The sequence below is a fragment of the Suricata suricatta genome, chromosome 4 (genome assembly GCF_006229205.1).
Source record: "Suricata suricatta isolate VVHF042 chromosome 4, meerkat_22Aug2017_6uvM2_HiC, whole genome shotgun sequence".
Lineage (NCBI taxonomy): Eukaryota > Metazoa > Chordata > Mammalia > Carnivora > Herpestidae > Suricata > Suricata suricatta.
This window is the reverse complement of record NC_043703.1, coordinates 29,468,881-29,487,580: the sequence shown is the minus strand read 5'-3', so window position 1 is coordinate 29,487,580 and position 18,700 is coordinate 29,468,881. Positions and strand designations below refer to the sequence as shown.

Below are 18,700 nucleotides of genomic sequence, written 5' to 3'. Positions count from 1 at the left end.
TATGTATTTCCAACAATGGAAATACAGAACAAAACTGATCAAAACTTTTGTCATTCTCATGAAATAAATATAACCTGATTTAATAATTTGTCAATTTTATGAGTCAACTGTAAAAAAGATCTCCAGAAACACACTGTTAGTCTGTAAAGAAGAGAATAGTGATTTTGTTGATTATAAAAGTCCAAAAAGGTTCTGGTTAGTAAGGTGGAGGTTGGTCAATATCCTAGATGGTTTTTTCCCCTGTCTTTGGCATATGTCTGTTTATTAATATGTATATATTAATATGTTCTTTCCAGTGTTTAATTAAGATCCCAAAATGTACTTCATTATTAGTCTTATGTTCCTTAAGAGTCATGAAAGTTTTCATTGTGTTGTGTTAATGAATTTTTTTTACAAGAAAAATTGGATGGAATTTAGACCTTAAAGGTATTTAAATTGTTTTGGAAGAAATACCGCACACTGTTGTTAGACTTTGTCACTGTATAAAAATGTACAGTGGTTTATTGACATGTACATTCCAATATGTTTACAGCTGCAAGATAATGAGGCACACTCAGTATTGCACTTCATTAAAATTTCAGGCTCAACTTAACCTAGAAGTTTAAATGAAACTGCATTTGTAATTTAGTAATTCTTATACAGAACAAACATTGATATCTTTATATACAGTGGGATACTTATTACATTTATATGCCAGTCCTAACACAATTTTTTTTTAAATAACAGTCTAGGAAATAAACCAGAATATTCCTCTTTTCATCCCCACCCGTGATGCAATTATACAGGATTACAAAAAAGGCAGTATACAATAAACAATGATTATTTTTCTTTTTTGCTTGAAAGCCAGCATCATTCTTAGTCCATGGGCATGGCGATTCTTTTATATCAATTATCTATAAATGTTCAATGCTTCACAGGCCAATGACAGTAATGGCCACATGCAAACACCTCACAAGTTTGATGTCTTGGTTCAAAAAAAATAAACTGAAATAATGGGGAAACTTTCCATAGCAAGAATTATGTACATGGTATTTGGCATCCTTCTTGCACTGTGAATGGTTCGTTTTCATGGATGTAAAAATGGTCCCGTCCTTATCCTGAGCAGGGTTTACACTTTACCACATCCACTTGGGGGATGAAGGCAACTTCTCTGTAGACAAAGGGATCTGAGTGTTCTAAAAAGTGTGAGCATTTCTGCACACTCCACAGCCCAGAGCAAATTCCTCCCCAGTGGGTGGATGAACAACATGGAGGGGACATTCAGTTCCTTCTAATTGTTTGCCTTTGGGACCTGTATAAATTTTGAAGGAGGCAAAACAATATAATTAAAAAAACCCACATACATACAAACCTAATGTAAATATAAATCACCAATAAGTTATTCAAAGAAATATTAGGAGTATAGTTACACAAATATACATTTTAAAAATAACAGAATCCCTTACCTATGACATCTTGCCTAGAAATAACCCCTTTGAGCTACAGATCTTATTCTATTAATGAATGAGATACCTCATCTTAAACATTTTTTTTAATGGAAGTATAGTGGACACACATGCTACATTAGTTTCAGGTGTACAACATAATGCTTCCACAAATCTATACTCGATGCTATGCTCACCCCAAGTAAGCCATACGCTCTGTCACCACACAAAGCTATTAGAACACTGCTGACTACATTTCCTATGCTGTACCTTTCCCTTCTGTGACTTCATCCGTCACTAGAGGCCTGTATCTTCCACTCCTCTTCACCCATTTTGTGCCTGTCTCCCCCACCCAGAACCATCAGTTTGTTCTCTGTATACAGGTCTGTTTCTGCTTTTTTGTTTTTAGTTTTTCAGATTTCACATTTAAGTGAAATCATATGGTATTTGTCTTTCTCTGTTTGACTTATTTCTTATTACTTAGCATAATACTCTCTATGTCTCCATCCATGTTATCACAGAAGAAAAGATCTTTCTTTTTATGGCTGCATAATATTCTACTGTGTGTGTGTGTGTGTGTGTGTGTGTGTGTGTATAATGTACACACATCTTCTTTATCTATTTATCTGCTGATGGACACTTGGGTTGCTTCTATATCTTGGTCATTGTAAATGTTACAATAAACATAAGGGTATACATATCTTTTTGAATTAATGTTTTCATTTTCTTTGGGTAAATACCCAGCAGTGGAATTACGGGATCATATGGTATCTCTATTTAAAAATTTTTGAGAAACCTCCATATTGTTTTCCACAGTGGCTTCGCCAGTTTGTATTCCTACCAATAGTGCATGAGGGTTCCTATTAGTCCACATCCTTGCCAACACTTGTTATTTCTTTGTTTAAAAATTTTTTTATGTTTTTTATTTATTTTTGAGAGACAGAGAGAGACAGTCCGAGCAGGGGAGGGTCAGAGAGAGAGGGAGGCACAGAATCAGAAGCAGGCTCCAGGCTCTGAGCTAGCTGTCAGCACACAGTCCCACGCAGGGCTCGAACCCACGAACCATGAGATCATGACCTGAGCCGAAGCTGGACGCTCAACCGACTGAGCCACCCAGGCGCCCCAACACTTGTTATTTCTTATCTTTCTGATTCTAGCCATTCTAATTGGTGTGAAGTGATATGCCATTGTGGTTGTTTGGCATTTCCCTGCTTAGTGAGGTTGAGCATTAGAGATATCATTTTAAAACAAAGAACAATGAACAAAAACGATCATGAAAATCTGTCTGTTTAGTTGAATCAAAAATTATTCTGGATGAGAGAATATGGATACTTTTGTATAGAGTGTTTCTCTGCAGGTAAAAACATGTTAGGTTTCTTCCTTCTCTGAAAAAAAGCACCCACTGATGAAATGGAAAAACTGATTATTAAAGACTTATTTTAAAAGTATCTGAAGGAAGATTAGTAGAAAAATGAAAATCAGTTTAAATATATCAATGGTAATATAAAATATAACAATCTGGAAGACACACTTAGGAGAAAAGAGGAACTTAATGAGGCTTAAAAATGTACACACAACTATACTTTTTTTATTTTAAAAGACTTGTTATATTATTGTGCTTCATGTCATGTGTTTCTTATCATTTAAAAAGGACTTTTAGGGGCACCTGGGTGGCTCAGTCAGTTAAGTGTCCAACTTCAGCTCAGGTCATGATCTCATGGTTCATGGGTTTGAGCCCCTCATCGGGCTCTGTGCTGACAGCTTGGAGCCTGCTTCAGATTCTGTGTCTCCTTCTCTCTCTGACCCTCTCCTGCTCACACTCTATCTCACTATCTCTCAAAAATAAATAAATCTTTAAAAAAAGTTAAAAAAAAAACCTTGTAGCTCCTTTATAAATGAGGAGCTTTACTGTGCAGGGAACCCTGGCTGGGCTCACACTTGAATACAGAGTCCCTAACAGCAGAGGAAGGAACAGAAGTGTGCACTAGTTTCCTGCAGCTAGGAACCAAAACAATAAATTTAAATTTTGACTCTGAAAGAAAAGGATGAGATTGGATGGCATTAGCTTACCTAGATGAATGAGGAATGAGATCTTACTGAATCTGTCTGTTCGAGGTTTAAAAGAAGGAAAACAGGAGGGATAAGAGGCTAGTATTTATGAACGCATAGCCTGGCACAGTATAAATACTCAATAAATGTTAGCTCTCATTACCACCACTGAGCAACTGCAAACTGCCTCTGTCCATAAAGAGTAAGACCAAGGCAAGAGGGTAAGTATCACACGGAAGAAGATCATATCAGAGGGAAAAGTCAACTGTAGGTTTTGGCTACTAGCCGTTAAAACCTAGAAAGGTACTTATTCCAGTTACAAATTAGAGCGTGTGTCAGCACTTCCCTCCAAGATCACAGTGCGTTCGGACATTCCGCCTGCCCCACTGGTGGGTGGGGGAGAGCTGTCAGAAGTGGGACGCTCAGGAGCAGATCTAACTCAAGTACACAATACCCTCAACAATGGCCCCTGCAAACTGCAATCCTTTTTTTTTTTTTTTTAAGAAAATAAAGAGTCACTTATTTAATAAATATTTACTTTGTGCCTAATGTGTGACTGGTGTTACATTAGGTGCTTGGGATGTAAAAATGAATAGTACATGGCCCCTATCTTCAAGGAGTTAGTAATTTAATCATGAAAGTAAAAAATAGTAATAGTAAAAGTAAAAACAAAGGAAAAAACACCTGAAGACATTTGTGTGCTTGCTAGTGAGGCACCGTTCCAGTGTATCAACTCAATCTTCTACGAGTCAGAGACGCAGGGGCTATTGTAGCCATTGTGCAGATAAGAAAAGTGAGGCAAAATTAACTTGATCTTTCTTGATTCTTAGGTCCCTCATCATTTATTTTAGTTTATTTTTTTATTAAAAATTTTTTTTTAACATTATTCATTTTTGAGAGACAGAGTGTGAGTGGGGGAGGGACAGAGAGACTGGGTGGCACACAATCAGAAGCAGGCTCCAGGCTCTGAGCTGTCAGCACATAGTACAATGTGGGGCTTCAACTCACAGACCACGAGATCATGACCTGAGCTGAAGTCAGATGCTTAACCAACTGAGCCACCCAGGTGCCCCTTACATCCCTCATCTTTTAAACAGGCACAGCAATATTTAACTTGCAGGGAGCTGTGAAGGTTAAGTATTCTGGCACCAAGAAGACAGTCAATAATTATTTTAGGAAGTAACGAACAGAAAGAAGAATGATCTACTTTAAATTCTTACTCTAGACCTTGTCCTCATCTATATGTTAAAAATTGGAATTAGTGGGCTGACAGTGGTTAGAGTCTCTAAGTAAAATGCCTGGCCATCTTGCCTGCCCATTTCACTGTGGTGTCTGTGTCAATTCTATTCCAGGTCTTCCATCCAAGTACTTACCAGGCCTGACCCATTCTATTCCAGGTCTCTACAGGAATGGATGAGTTAATGAGTTAGAGGACTGTGAAAGGCTGGGAGAACACGCCTCAGTCTAAGTGTTATGATCACAGGCCAGCTACGGACCCTCTCTAGACCTTAACTTTCCATTTGTGAAGCTGGGGGATAACACCAGCTACCTTGTGGGTTGTAAAAACTAGGTAAGAAAATGTATGTGAAAATGCTCAGGATCAATGTCAGCTCCTTCCTTCTATCATCTCTCTAAATCCTTCCCTGCCTCACCCCTCTGGCTCACGGTTGTTTCTGAGGTGAAGAGTCTGTACTGGCCGAGCTGGGTGTTATGTGAATGTGTGAGGGGAAGCCCCGCCTTTGCTGGGATCTCTCAGCGACCACCCCACCACTGTGTTCTCCACACTGGTTTTATTGCTAGCTAACCTCTTGATTACTTGTACTGTTTGGTTGTTGTTTTGTCTTTGTTTCCGAACACAGAAGAAACTTTCTTTCATTAAGTAAAAATGTGGATTTCTCCTGATGACATTGTTTGTCTCTAACTTTCTCAACTAGAAGCTGCTTTTCTTCTGAGCTCCTGTGTGTCATGTGCCCAGGGAGCAAGACTGCCTCTCCTGGTTCCCACTCACTTCTAGACCACTGACTTACACGTTCAATTCAACAGCCCTCCTGCTCACCCCGCTCCTGTATTACACTCCACACCCTTATTCTGGTTGTTATCCTGAACACCTAGCCTCACATCATTCCGATCTTGCTTCTTTCGAAGTCTGCTACATCTACTTAAAAAAATGCTTTTAGAGGGGAAAGAGTGTAACAATTTCTTTTTTTTCCCCCCATAATATTTTACTGTCAAATTGGTTTCCATACAACACCCAGTGCTCTTCCTCACAAGTGCCCTCCTCCATCACCACCACCGCTTTTCCCCCTCCCCCTTCCCCTTCAACTCTCAGTTCATTTTCAGCATTCAAAAGTCTCTCAAGTTTTGCATCCCTCTCTCTCCCCAACAATTTCTATTTGATATGAACAGTCTTTTATCTATTTAACATAAGTAAAATAGCAAAAATAGCTCTACTTAAAAATAAACCTTATTGTTTCTGAATAGATATTTATGACTTAAAAATCAAAATGCTAAAATACTGTATACAATGTCACCTTTCTCCCATCTCTATCTAATCGTCCTAGTTTTTCCTCAATAGTCAATTAATCTTCTTAATTTCTAGAGTATCGTTCCAGTGTTTAAATGCAAATATAAACAAATATGAGTATATAGTTTCATTTTCCCCTTTCCTACAAGACAGCTTACTATATACCTTGTTCTTAACTTTATTTTTCATGCAACAGTCTTCTACACATCTTTTCATATCAGTATCCAGAAACTCCATCCTCCTCACCATTTTCTGTTTTTGATGGTGCACAGTACTGTGTGTGTAACCACCCCCGTGCTGGACACCTGGATTGCTTATGAATTTTTATCGTTACAAGGTATGTTGCAATGAAGAGCCTCGTATGTCTGCCTTTTTTATGTACCTCACATATGTCGGTATATCCCCAGAAGTGGGACTGTTGAAGGGTAGATTTGTGTGCAATTTTGAAAGTTTTTTTTCTACAGGATTCTAGCATATGCTGTCTGATAAGCAGTGGATGAGTAAGTTCCTCAGCTTTAAAAAGACTGTACATTGTGTGGCAAGTACTATGCAGTGCACACTGTGTGTCTTCACCAAGTTCAGATGTATCTCATGTAAAATGCTCTTCTTTCATCACATTTCCCTCCCCTTCCACTTCCCTCACTTCCGTTAAGTCCAGTGCTCCACTCCATTGGGACCACCAGCCTCCTGACCTCCTCCAATCTTTTTAGTTTCTTTTTGGTTGTATATTCTTATTTTTCTCAGCCTGACCTCCACACACAATCATTTCTCCCGTGTTCTCAGTGGCTTAACTCCTTGGCCTCCTGATGCTCACTATGCTGCCAATTCCCAGTCATTCTAGATCACATCACTTGTCCATCTTATGGTGTTGGTTCCAGACTTCTCAAAAAAAAAAATCACAAAATCCTTTAAAATTGTTCTATTACCAACTCATAACTTCAAACTTCACATGGCCCTTTAGTGGTAAACAGTGATTCTTTATTGACTTCCTTCTCCTTCCGCAGGGGAAAGCTTCCAACTCCTGACCCTTCATCACCATGGTGATCTTTCTACTTCACTCAGAATGTCAGAAGCTTACAAGGGCCATGAAATTTGCTGATTCTTTAGGCTAGTTTGAACCAGATTTCTGCCACTTGGCACAGGGTTCTCATGTGATCATTAAACTCGAAAGTATATACATCACAACAATGTCTAAAAATATTAAAAGCATACCTGCAGGACAGTGTGGTAGTTCTTCCTTAGGAATGCTAGTCATTCTCTGAAAATCATCATGACAAGCATTACAAAAGTGTGTTGTTCCAAAACAGAAAAAGACAGCTACTGAACAGCAGTAGCGACATTTGTATTCCAAAAAGTCTGTGCCATGTTTTGGACACATCTATAGCAAAAGAAAATAAATAGATACAAGATTATTATAGCGAGTCTATTTCAATTACAGTTAAGATAGTCATATATATATATAGCTTAGTGATTCATATCATGTGTGTATACATAGCTCTCAAAACTGATTGGAAAACTGATGGTATATATACATTAAACAATTAATGAATGCATGGCTTTGCCCAAAAGGTCTGCAGAAAGCCCCACATTCTAATCTCAGATCATCATAGCCAATCTGATTTAATAAGACAGTTAATTTCCTGGTAAATTTTTCCTGGTACTATGAAGACTTCATTAAAGTAGGGTAAACCTAAACGTGTGACTGCAGGTTTAAGAAAATAACATTAAGTAAATTTATTACTTATTGAAATACGGTGATTATTTTATGGAAGACAAAATTATAAAAATGCAAATACCATCTAAGAAAATAACATATGTGAATTAATTTGAAAGATTATACATTGCTATAAACACTGGGCAAAAACCTGTTATATTATTTCCACCATCTTAGTTATTATTTTTGAAGAAAATAGAGTTTAACATATCTAAACTGTCCTTTCTATTAAAAAGCGCTACCCACCTGAGCCCTGGACACATCAGAACAGGCACCACAAATGAGCTCTCTGGGATCATAGTCATCCCCTTGTCCGGCCTCAGCATCGCACCGAGCTTCGCCACCAAAATATGCCTGTGCGGAGAACAAAAACAATCACCTTCCCATGGAAGATACAGTATGAGGAGAGTGACAGGCAAATCAAGAGGTCTTAGAAAATACTAAGTGCCTAGTATTTTGCCTAGTGGATGCCCATTAGGGTTAGATTAGGCTATGAAATAAAGCTACTTTAATCTGGAATAAACTCATGCTTAGAGGAGGAAGGTCAAACACTGTATTGTCAAAGCAAAATTACGAAGGACTGTATAAAATTCCAAATAAGTATCGGTAAAAGTATACTAAGGAGTGAAGAGAAACTGCCTTTGTAGGGCAAAGTTTAAGTAATTTTTCTCATTTTGAAGCATTAAAGGTTTCCTTCTATTGTTTTGATAAACATGCCTAATTTCCAAATTTTAATACTGAAGTACAAAAAATTTGCCTAAAATAAATATTAGTACACAATCTGAATCCTGGGGCTAATTGGACAGAAAAAATAAATTTTGATTACACAGAAGTCTTTAAAAAGGAAAGGGAAGGGGCACTGGGCTGGCTCAGCTGGGAGAGCATGAGACTCTTGCTCTCAGGGTTGTGAGTTCAGGCTCCACATTGGGCATAGAGCTTACTAAAAAAACAAAACAAAACAAAAAAACAAAAATGAAGAAAAAGAAAAGAAAAGGAAAGGGAAATTCGGTAATTCCACTCAGAAGACTGCTCATACTTTTAAAGCTACACCCTATGCAGGAATCCAACAATATCCAATATACATACTAGAATAAATGAAATTATCTTGGTGGATGATTTATCTGTATTTGCTTTGGGCACAACATAAATAAGGCCAATTATAACTGGGGCAATCTGCATGTACAACACGTCCCATAGCCAAAAAGCTACGTCCTTACGTGAAGATAAACAAGATGAGTCAATATTAATGTATTATCTGTACCAGAAAAACAGGTCAAAACACAGGCTCCACTGAGACAGAAGTTATCAGAGGTTGTCCACCACTAAATCTGGCCTCAGAAAATTTTGTCCCGAAGCCCACTGCTTATTCCAACTGTTTCACTTTTCTAGTGATCCTGCTTGGCCTCCTAGACATTCAAATGTCATCCCTGGGGTAACACAATATTTGTTTATGAGGTTTAGCATATCACACAGAAATAGTATTTTGTTATTTGTAACAGTACACATTTTATAAATGTACACTATTAGTTTTTCCTTGAATGTACATACATGTATCTGCCTTTCTGGCTATCATCTATCTATTTAGCCTTCCATTCATTAGCTGTATTTTCTTTCTGTTACATTGGGAGACTATCTACCTCTTATTTACAGATTCCTTATTTTACTCACTCTCTAGTTAACTTGGTGTCTAGTAGGTGCCAAGTACTGGAGAAAGAGAAATGAAAAACGTAATTCTTTGTTCTCACAGAACTTATCAAGTGGTGCAGAGACAAGTGGACCAGTAATCATAATAATAAGATACGGAGTGCTCTGAAGGAGGTACGCACATGTGGTAGTGGAGTAGACACATGGCACATTACACAGGAGGTGAAATGAAGTGTGATTGGACAGATGTGGCTATGCGTAGGAGCATGTGTGTGTGGGCAGGTGTCAGATGAGGGTACAATGCAGAGGAGGAGGAGGAGAGAGCATGCCATGAGAAACAGCCTATGCGATGGCACAGAAGAGTCAGCGAAGGAGCAAACATGGCCAAGCTTGGGGAGCTGCTGGCTGTTCAGTATTTTGTAGCATGGGGCACAAATGGGGGCATACTGGGAAAAGAGAATGGAAGTGTGGACAAGGCTATTACAGTACCGTAAGCAGGAAAATGACACAATCAGATTTGAGGTTGAGAAATATTAATCTACTAGTAGTAATGTGAATGTAAAGGATTGAATATGGGGGTTAGGGGCTCCACATAAGGGGCTCCGTAAGAAGGCTACTATGGAGGGGGGAGTAGCCAAGATGCTGGAGAGGAAGGGAGCTCTGTAAACTTCATCTGCCCCATCGATTGAACTGAGAAGGACATTACTCTCATCTGCAAGAGTGGAAGGAGAAAATACAGACTCCAGAAGGAAGAGAACCTCAAGGATACCTGAGTGAGTGGGTGTGAACTGGGGAGACTGGAAAATGGGCCAGCCCGAGATGGGCAGGGGAGGTGGCAGCCCCAGCCCAATGTGGGGCAAGCGCGCGGAGCCCAAGAGACAAAGGGAAGAGACAGACTGAACACGCTCATAGTACTGTCTCTGGGGAAGAGGTAAAAAACGCTTAACCGTGCTTGGAGAGAAGCTCACTCCATAGATAACTGCTGGGTAGCCTAAATCCCGAACCCAGGTGGCGCAAGGGAAGGAACAGCTTCCAGCCCAGCGCCATCTTGGCAAGGAGTCGGTGACGGCTACAGCAGCGGTGTCAGGGGTGCTCACTTCGACCTCGGTTTTGGGAGTGGGAGCACACACCTCATTTCCACAGCGCATCTTGCCCCCAGCATTGGCTGCGCAAACCCTGAATCCTGGGTGACAACAGGGAAAAAATAGCCCCCACCTCTGCGCAATCCTGGCAGGGAGTTGGAGGTGGTGGAGACCTGGGTGCGCACTCAGGCTGCAGGAGCTCCCAGCTCATTTCCAGCAGGCAACAGCTGCGCACTCATTCCTCCCCCAACTCATTCGATCCCGGCTGGGGGGTTGGGTCTGTGACAGGGCACACTTCACCTCCTGCTGTGCATCTCGCCTCAGGCAGGGGCAGCTGAAATCCCAGCCTGAGCCAAGGCAAACTGATTCCTCCCCCTAAGAAGGCAGTCACCAAAGCAAATACATCTCATCTGTGGTAACATAAAAGTGCATGGACTGGAACTTTGAACCGAGGCAGGCCTGGAAAATACAACTCAGCTCAACTGCGGCACAAGGAGATCAGACTCATTAGAGTGGCCTACAGTGTGTAGTCCAGCGGGGCTTGGCGTGCTGCCTATCTAATCTCTGTAGACACCAAGGCGGAGCCTCTGAGAGCAGCCTCTAAGACCTATCACATCAAACCACGCCTATCCACGAGGGGGAGCTGCTTTTTCTTTTTTTAAATAATTTTTTTCTTTTCTTTATCTGTATGTATTTTATTATTATTACTTTTTTTTACTTAAATTTTTTAAAATTTTTACTCCTTTTTTTCCTTTCTCCTTTCTCCCATTTTTTTACCTTCTCGCAATCCAGATATATTCTCCTCTATCTCATCCCTACCTCTCCCCTCAACTGGTCATACACTTTTAGACTGTCCGCTTTCCTTTGTTATCTCTGACCCCCTTTCTTTATTTTTTTTCTTTTTTTTCCTTTTTCTTTTCTTCTTCTCTTCATCTCTTTCCTCTCCATTCTCTTTATTTTCTTTCCCCCTGTTAATGTGTTTGTTTGTTTGATTTGTCTGTGCGTTTGTGTGTTACTGTTCCCTCTGTGTTTGTCTGTCTGTTTCCCTGTTAGGGCTACACCAAGAAACAAGCCAAAGTGTGCATGACGGCGAGTCCCAAATACTGCTGAGTAGGGAAATAAAATATTCAAAGGCACAGCAAGAGAAACTGAGAGACACCATTAAAAGAATATTTGCTGAAACGACAGGCCCTGGACAGTCAATAAGCCTCCTTTAACAGAGAAATATTAATAGGTGCACAGTGCACAACGAGCTTTCTAAAGGTGACAAGAGATAGAAAACTAGCAAAAATGACAAAACGAAGGAACTCTCCCCTGAAGAACCTCCAGGAGGAAGTTACAGCCACAGAACTGCTCAAGGCAGATCTAGACAACATACCAGATCAAGAATTTAAAAAACTTGTCATAAAATTAATCGCTGGGGTTGAGAAAAGCATCAACAAATCAACTGAGACAATCACTAGGCACTGTCATGAGTTAAAAAAGGCTATAGATGAGGTGAATAACGAACTGGAGGCAGCCACCTCAAGGATTGATGAGGCAGAGAGAAGAATAGGTGAATTAGAAGATATAGTTATAGCAAAAGAGGAAGCTGAAAAAAAGAGAAATTAATCCAGGAGCAGGAAAGGAGAATTCGAGATCTGAGTGATACAATCAAGCAGAACAACATTTGTATCATAGGAATTCCTGAAGAGGAAGATAGAGAGAAAGGTCCTGAAGGGATACTAGATCAAATTATAACTGAGAATTTCCCAAATCTGGGCAAGAAATAGACATTCAAATTCAAGAGGCACAAAGGACCCCTTAAGACGTAACCTGATTCGGCCTTCGGCACGACATATCATAGTGAAACTGGCAAAATATAAAGATAAAGAGAGAATTCTGAAAGCAGCTAGGGAGAAAAGGGCCCTCACGTACAAAGGGAAACCTATCAGAGTGGTTACAGACCTATCGAATGAAACTTGGCAGGCCAGGAAGGAATGGCAGGAAATCTTCAATGTGATTAACAGAAAAAACATGCAGCCAAGAATCCTTTATCCAGCAAGCCTGTCATTCAAAATAGAAGGAGAGATAAAAGTGTTCCCAAATAAACAAAAATTGAGAGAATTCATGACCACCAAACCAGACCTACAAGAAATCCTAAGAGGGACTCTATGAGGGAAACGTTGCAAAGAATACAAGGTGCCAGAGACACCACTATAAACATGAATTCTAGGGAGAACACAATGACTCTAAACAAATATGTTTAAGTTCTAAAATCTCCTGCCCCCCTCCTATACTGTTGGTGGGAATGTAAACTGGTGCAGCCACTCCGGAAAGCAGTGTGGAGGTTCCTCAAAAAACTATCCAGAGAACTCCCTTATGACCCAGCAATAGCACTGCTAGGGATATGCCCAAGGGATACAGAAGTGCTGATGTATGTACTCCACATGTTCATAGCAGCACTGTCAACAATAGCCAAATCATGGAAAGAGCCTAAATGTCCATCACCTGATGAGTGGATCAAGAAGATGTGGTATATATACACAATGGAGTACTACATGGCAATGAGAAATAATGAAATATGGCCATTTGTAGGAAAGTGGATGGACCTTGAGGGTGGCATGCTAAGTGAAATAAGTCAGGCAGAGAAGGACAGAAACCATATGTTTGCACTCATAGGTCTAACAGGAAAACAGGAGAAACCTAATGGAGGACCTGGGAGAGGGGAAGAGGGAAAGAGAGTTGGAGAGAGAGAGGGACACAAAACTTGAGAGACTGCTGAATGCTGAAAATGAACTGAGAGTTGAAGGGGAAGGGGGAGGAGGAAAAGAGGTGGTGGTGATGGTGGAGGGTATTTGTGGGGAAGAGCACTGGGTGTTGTATGGAAACCAATTTGACAATAAACTATTAAAAAAATAATCTAAAAAAAAAAAAGAAGGCTACTATAATTACCAGAGAAAATGATTAGGCTTGCTGAAGTTGTAATAGCAAAAAATAACTCAGAGATATTCAGAGACAGAAGTGACAAGACTTTGTAAGTAAAGACTAGACAGTGAGAAAGTCGAAGTCGATGAATGAAGTATTCCTTACTTGGACTTTGAAGTACCTGTGAGAAATTAAAATTTCTGGTAAGCAGCTAAACATCTGTATCTAAATCTCAAAAGTTTTGCAAGGTCAGAATGGTACAGATGTTTGGTGAACAAGAGCTCTACAAAGGTAGGAAGGTTATAATTAGGCAAGAATACAGTGTGGAGAAACTAAATCTGTAAGGAGTAGGTAAATGAAAAGGAACTTTATAAAGGAGTTAAAGACAGATAATCAGAAAGAAAGAGAATATCAAGAGTAGTGTCTTGGAAGCCAAGGAATTTAAATGAGGAAATGGTGAAAAGAGTAAAGTAAGAGAAGTTTATTTAAGAACCAACTGGATTTGGCAAACAAAAGATTACTGATGTGAAGTGGCTTGTCTATAGAAATGTTACGTGCTTTGGAAATCGTTTGGGTAGGCTAAAAAAATCCCAGAGTTTGTATAGGTTAAAAAAAAGTCCCAGAACAAATTAAGTAAAAATACTCAACTTAAAACATAGTATCAAGCTTTCTCATTTTTAACTTCAGACTTAAGATATAAGAATTCGATATCATTATACACACCAGTTAATCGCCCAGTAATGTCTAGTTCTTAAAAATTCCCACGATAATTTATAGCATACCTTTCTGCATTTGTAGCAGACATAATATGCATATCTATTCATGGCATAGCCAGCTGGGTCATTATAAAATCTCACACCGGGAGTTGTGATAGCTTCACTCTTATGCAGACCTTCATATTCCAATCTCATTAAGGCTTTTCTTCTGACATCTTCATAGAGATCTTTTATTGGATCGAGCAGGTCTTTTAATACTATATGATTTATTTTGTTCTGAAATTTAAAAAGATGAACATTCTTTAACAGAATCATTTATTTATGAATTCAACAAATACTTAAGTGAGCACTTAAGAACTAAGCACTGTGGTAGGAAATAACCAGAGAGCACATTTTCTAAAAAAAAATACCATTTAAAAATAATTCTGTAAAACCCTAACAGGCTCACATTTTTCCAAGATCAGGGAAAATGGGGGCAAATGGGACACAAAACATGAAAATTCTGTTTTATTAGCTTCCTATTTCCTGAGTCTGAAATACATCTCCTGCTGCCTTAGCTCTTCTGGGAGTGAACGGCTCCTTGCTGCCACAAATAAGGCCTCCCCCCTCTGCGGGTGCTGGTTGTCGGGGGCGGCGTGGAGTGTCAGGTGACAGGCATGAGGAGGCCGTGTTCTCTACATCACCTTCGTGTATCATTTCCTAAATGTGGCCTTTTCTGCGGCACCGTATAAGAAGAGAGAGGAAATGATTTACTGCAATCTTTTTGATTGTTCCTCAGTCTAACTAAGCAATGTTTGTGCTAAGTCTTTCCATCTTATAAGACCCTTTACACCAGTCTGCACATCTGAAGGAAACAGAGATAACTTAATAGAACAAGAAGGAATGAAGAATTACTAGAGAAAGTACTGTCAATTATATTATTAAACAAAGGGTTTTTTGTGAATCATCACTGGCTTGCCAAAACAGGTTGCTACTCTGTTTGCAATCTTTAAAGAGATGTCAAAATGTCAAAAATTTTCTCCTTATTTTACGTACACTCTAAATGAATCTACCTTAATGGCCCTGAAAACCCAGACCTCATATTTATTGGCAGGTATAAGCAACTACAAGCCTCAGAGGCTCATTTGTTTTGATAGTCATGTGCTGTCACGTCACACGACCTGGTCTGAAAATGGTGATGAACACTACGCATGATGATGTCTAAATGAATTTTCGGATGCAATATGTTTAATTCTATTTAAATAGCTTTTAATTGACATTTGCTGTTTTGAAATGCATTCTAATAGATAGATAGAGGGATCTTATAATACTCTCTGGCACACCTGGATGAAAAGAGCAGAAACTGGGAGTAAAAAGTAAACTGGGAAGGACACCAAGAGATGCTGACATGTTTATTCTGAAAGATGAAGATAAAGATAAAAATAGAAAGTAGGTAGTTTCTGATTCCCTCCATACCTTGCAAATGGGACAAGATATAAAGCCAAATGTTATCCTTGGACCAAGCCATCTGTTTTCCAAAACTCGTCGGCAGCACTGCAAGTGGAATACGTGACTACAGTCCAGCTTGAATTAAAAAAGGAAAGGGATGTAAGCAAAGGGGTTAACGATAAACACTTGAATAAACGGCATATTATTCAATGCTAAATGCAAGGTTAAAGCAGATAAGAGAAAAATCAAATTTAAAACAATGAAATTTCAGTTCTTCTCTGTTATTCATGATATATTATATACTAGACCTTCAGCTTCTCCCAATTCATTACCACTCACGTATTAAAGCTTAAAAGAGTAAGCCTGGTTAGGGGGCAATTTAAAATTACTCACCTGTAGGCATATGCACCACATACACAGGTACATTTATCAATTACATACCGCTACCATTCTGGGCTTTTGAAATTAAGAAGAGAGTGGTTGCTAGATAACCTTATTACTTTTTCCTCCCTTAAGAACATTTTATACGTTCTGTTGGTCATACAGGCTCACACAAATCACAAATTAAAGCTCAGCACATAAAATGGACAGAAACATAAAGGGATGGAATTTGCTCTTTAAGAAACTGAAAGCTGTTAGTGGGACATTTTCTTCCAGTGATATAAAATAGGTTCAGTGATATATTTAACAAACACATTTATACTTCCCGTCTTAAGTTCTAGACACTTTGAATGCTGTAAGAGCGGAGGCCACCTGAATGGCGGGAGCTGCTGAGAGCGCCTCAGTGAAGCAGATCATGCACATGTCATCGGCGTCCTGCTTCAGGGTGGTGGCACTCTTATCACAGCCGTGGAGACAGGGCAGACAGCGCTCTTCATTTTTGACACCTCCACACGGGTGGCCACAAGGATGCGTCTTACTGCAGGCTATCTTAGCATATTCCTATTAAAAATAAATTATAATGACGTTCAAAATACCAAAAAGGGCATATATCCTGGTAATTCTATCCAGTATATTAATTTTCCAAGATATTTCCCACAGGAAATATACATTAAGGTTATGTAACAATAAGGTTATTTTTAATTCTTCATTTGAATATAACTTAAACATCAGCAAGATTTTTAATGTGTAATTTTTAATTTTAATCCAAAAATTTTTAATGTATAACGTAAAAAATATAATTTATAGTAAGCTGGCTAACATACAGTGTGTACAGTGTGCTCCTGATTTTGAGGGTAGAGTCCCGTGATTCTTCACTTATACCCAAAGCCCAGTGCTCATCCCAACAAGTGCCCTCTTCAATGCCCATCACCCATTTTCCCCCCCTCCTCCCCCTACCATCAACCCACAGTTTGTTCTAAATTTTCATTTTACATAAAGGGAATGCTGATAAAAAAGTGAAAAATAATTTTAATCTATTTATTTTCATGCATAGTCCTGAAGCAGAAAAATTCCTGATATACAATCTCCCTATCATTACCTATCTCCTCACTAAAATGGTATAAAAATATACAGGTATCTTTCATAGCAGAGCCCTATTCAAATTCTTGTTAACTGACTAAAGGAACTGAAAATACTTGGATAGCATGGAATATGTGTATGGACGTTCAGAACTAAAGAACTCTTAAATACTGGAAGTTTTTTATAGGGAAATAAGTGAGTAAAGTATGTAAGAGGTAAAGGTCATGCAGACAGATTTTTACCTGCTTATAGCACAAAAGCAAACATTAAACATATATTATGGTGGTAGCTAATAAAAACACACAATCTAGTTTGGGCTTGAGAAACTTATCTGATCTGTTCTCTAGCTCTGATAAAGAATTTAACTCTTTAAAAAAATTTTTTTAAGTGTGTGTTTATTTTTGAGAGAAAGATAGAGCACGAGCAGGGAGGGGCACAGAGAGAGGGACACAGAATCCAAAGCAGGCTCCAGGCTCTGAGCTGTCAGCACAGAGCCCGACGTAAGCCTCAAACTCATGAATGGTGAGATCATGACCTGCGCTGAAGTTGGACACCCAACTGACTGAGTCACCCTGGTGCCCCAAGGTTTTAACTCTTTTTTTTTTTTTTTTAAAGAATTTAACTCTTGACATGGGGAATATACCAACTTAGAAAGCTGAAGTGATGCTGAGCTCTAACTCTTATTTATACGAAGTAAATGTGTCCCGAGGGAATACAGGCTAGTCCTTACTGGGACAGCCTGACTGTCTCACTGTACGCTCACCTGGCAATCTGCATCAGAACAAACACTGCCAACAGCAGATAACTCCGTTCCACTCCTGGAACCACAGAAGCGGCATGCTTCTGAGCTACTTGTGGTGGGTTTGCCTAGGTTCAAGCAGAAAAAGAAAAATCCTACTTAAGGATATGTTTTCCACATATTTTAATACAGTTAAATTAAAAAAAAAGCCAACAAGAGAACCAGGTGTGTATCAGTTGCTATCACTGGGAAATCAGCCTGGCAGTTTTACAGTAGAAGGACAAGAAAGAAACTGAAGATCTATCTGAAGCCAGATAGGAAGTTGAGCAGATAAGACGAATCCCCAGCTCTGAAAGCACAGATATAGATATATGTAAGCCCCCTGACACGGGGCTTAAACCCGCAAACCACGAGATCATGACCTGAGCTGAAGTCGGCCGCTTAACCGACTGAGCCACCCAGACATCCCCAGATAAATATATTTTGCACATACAAATATAATAAAAATTAGGTAGGAATACACAGAAGAAAGATAACTCTTTAAAAACTTCAACAATAACAAAATTATAAGGCATTAAAAAAAACCCTATCATCAGATAATATGAAACTTAAAAAATTGAAGAATTCCCATCCAAGGAACTAGAATTGACAAAGCAGTATGAAAAGGAAATTAAATGTCTGAAATCATCAAAGAAGTAACAGAATCAAGAAAATAAGAACAGGAAAAAGAATAGAAAAGTTTCAAAAATGCATCTATTTAAAACACATATACAAAAATTCTAAATGTAATAGTAATACACAGAATTCAGCAATATTTATAGGAAAACATTTTTTTAACGGATAGTTTAATTCATGAATACAAGAATGGTTCAACATTAGGAACATTTATTAATGCATTATATGGCCCTATTAGATGACAGGAGAAAAAGAAATCATCTATGAGAAAGAAAGACCATGCTCTTGCAGCATGAAAAATATTTAGAGTTAAATTTGTCTAGATTTGCACTTAACT

At 38.9% G+C, this 18,700-nt stretch overlaps 1 protein-coding gene across 15 annotated transcripts in view; it reads right to left on the bottom strand.

Annotated features, from left to right (window-relative positions):
* Positions 1-465: 465 nt before the first annotated feature.
* The window catches only part of MYCBP2 (MYC binding protein 2), a 267,757-nt gene continuing 249,522 nt past the window's right edge, over positions 466-18,700 (bottom strand). For all 15 annotated transcript variants that reach the window (XM_029936570.1, XM_029936573.1, XM_029936574.1 and 12 more), the window contains 7 exons: positions 17,713-17,816; positions 16,242-16,430; positions 15,516-15,623; positions 14,127-14,336; positions 7,958-8,065; positions 7,210-7,375; positions 466-1,291 (listed from right to left, as the gene is read on the bottom strand). In XM_029936570.1, the coding sequence (XP_029792430.1) occupies positions 1,176-1,291; positions 7,210-7,375; positions 7,958-8,065; positions 14,127-14,336; positions 15,516-15,623; positions 16,242-16,430; positions 17,713-17,816 (1,001 nt within the window). In that variant the 3' untranslated portion in view covers positions 466-1,175. The remainder of the gene's footprint in view (positions 1,292-7,209; positions 7,376-7,957; positions 8,066-14,126; positions 14,337-15,515; positions 15,624-16,241; positions 16,431-17,712; positions 17,817-18,700) is intronic.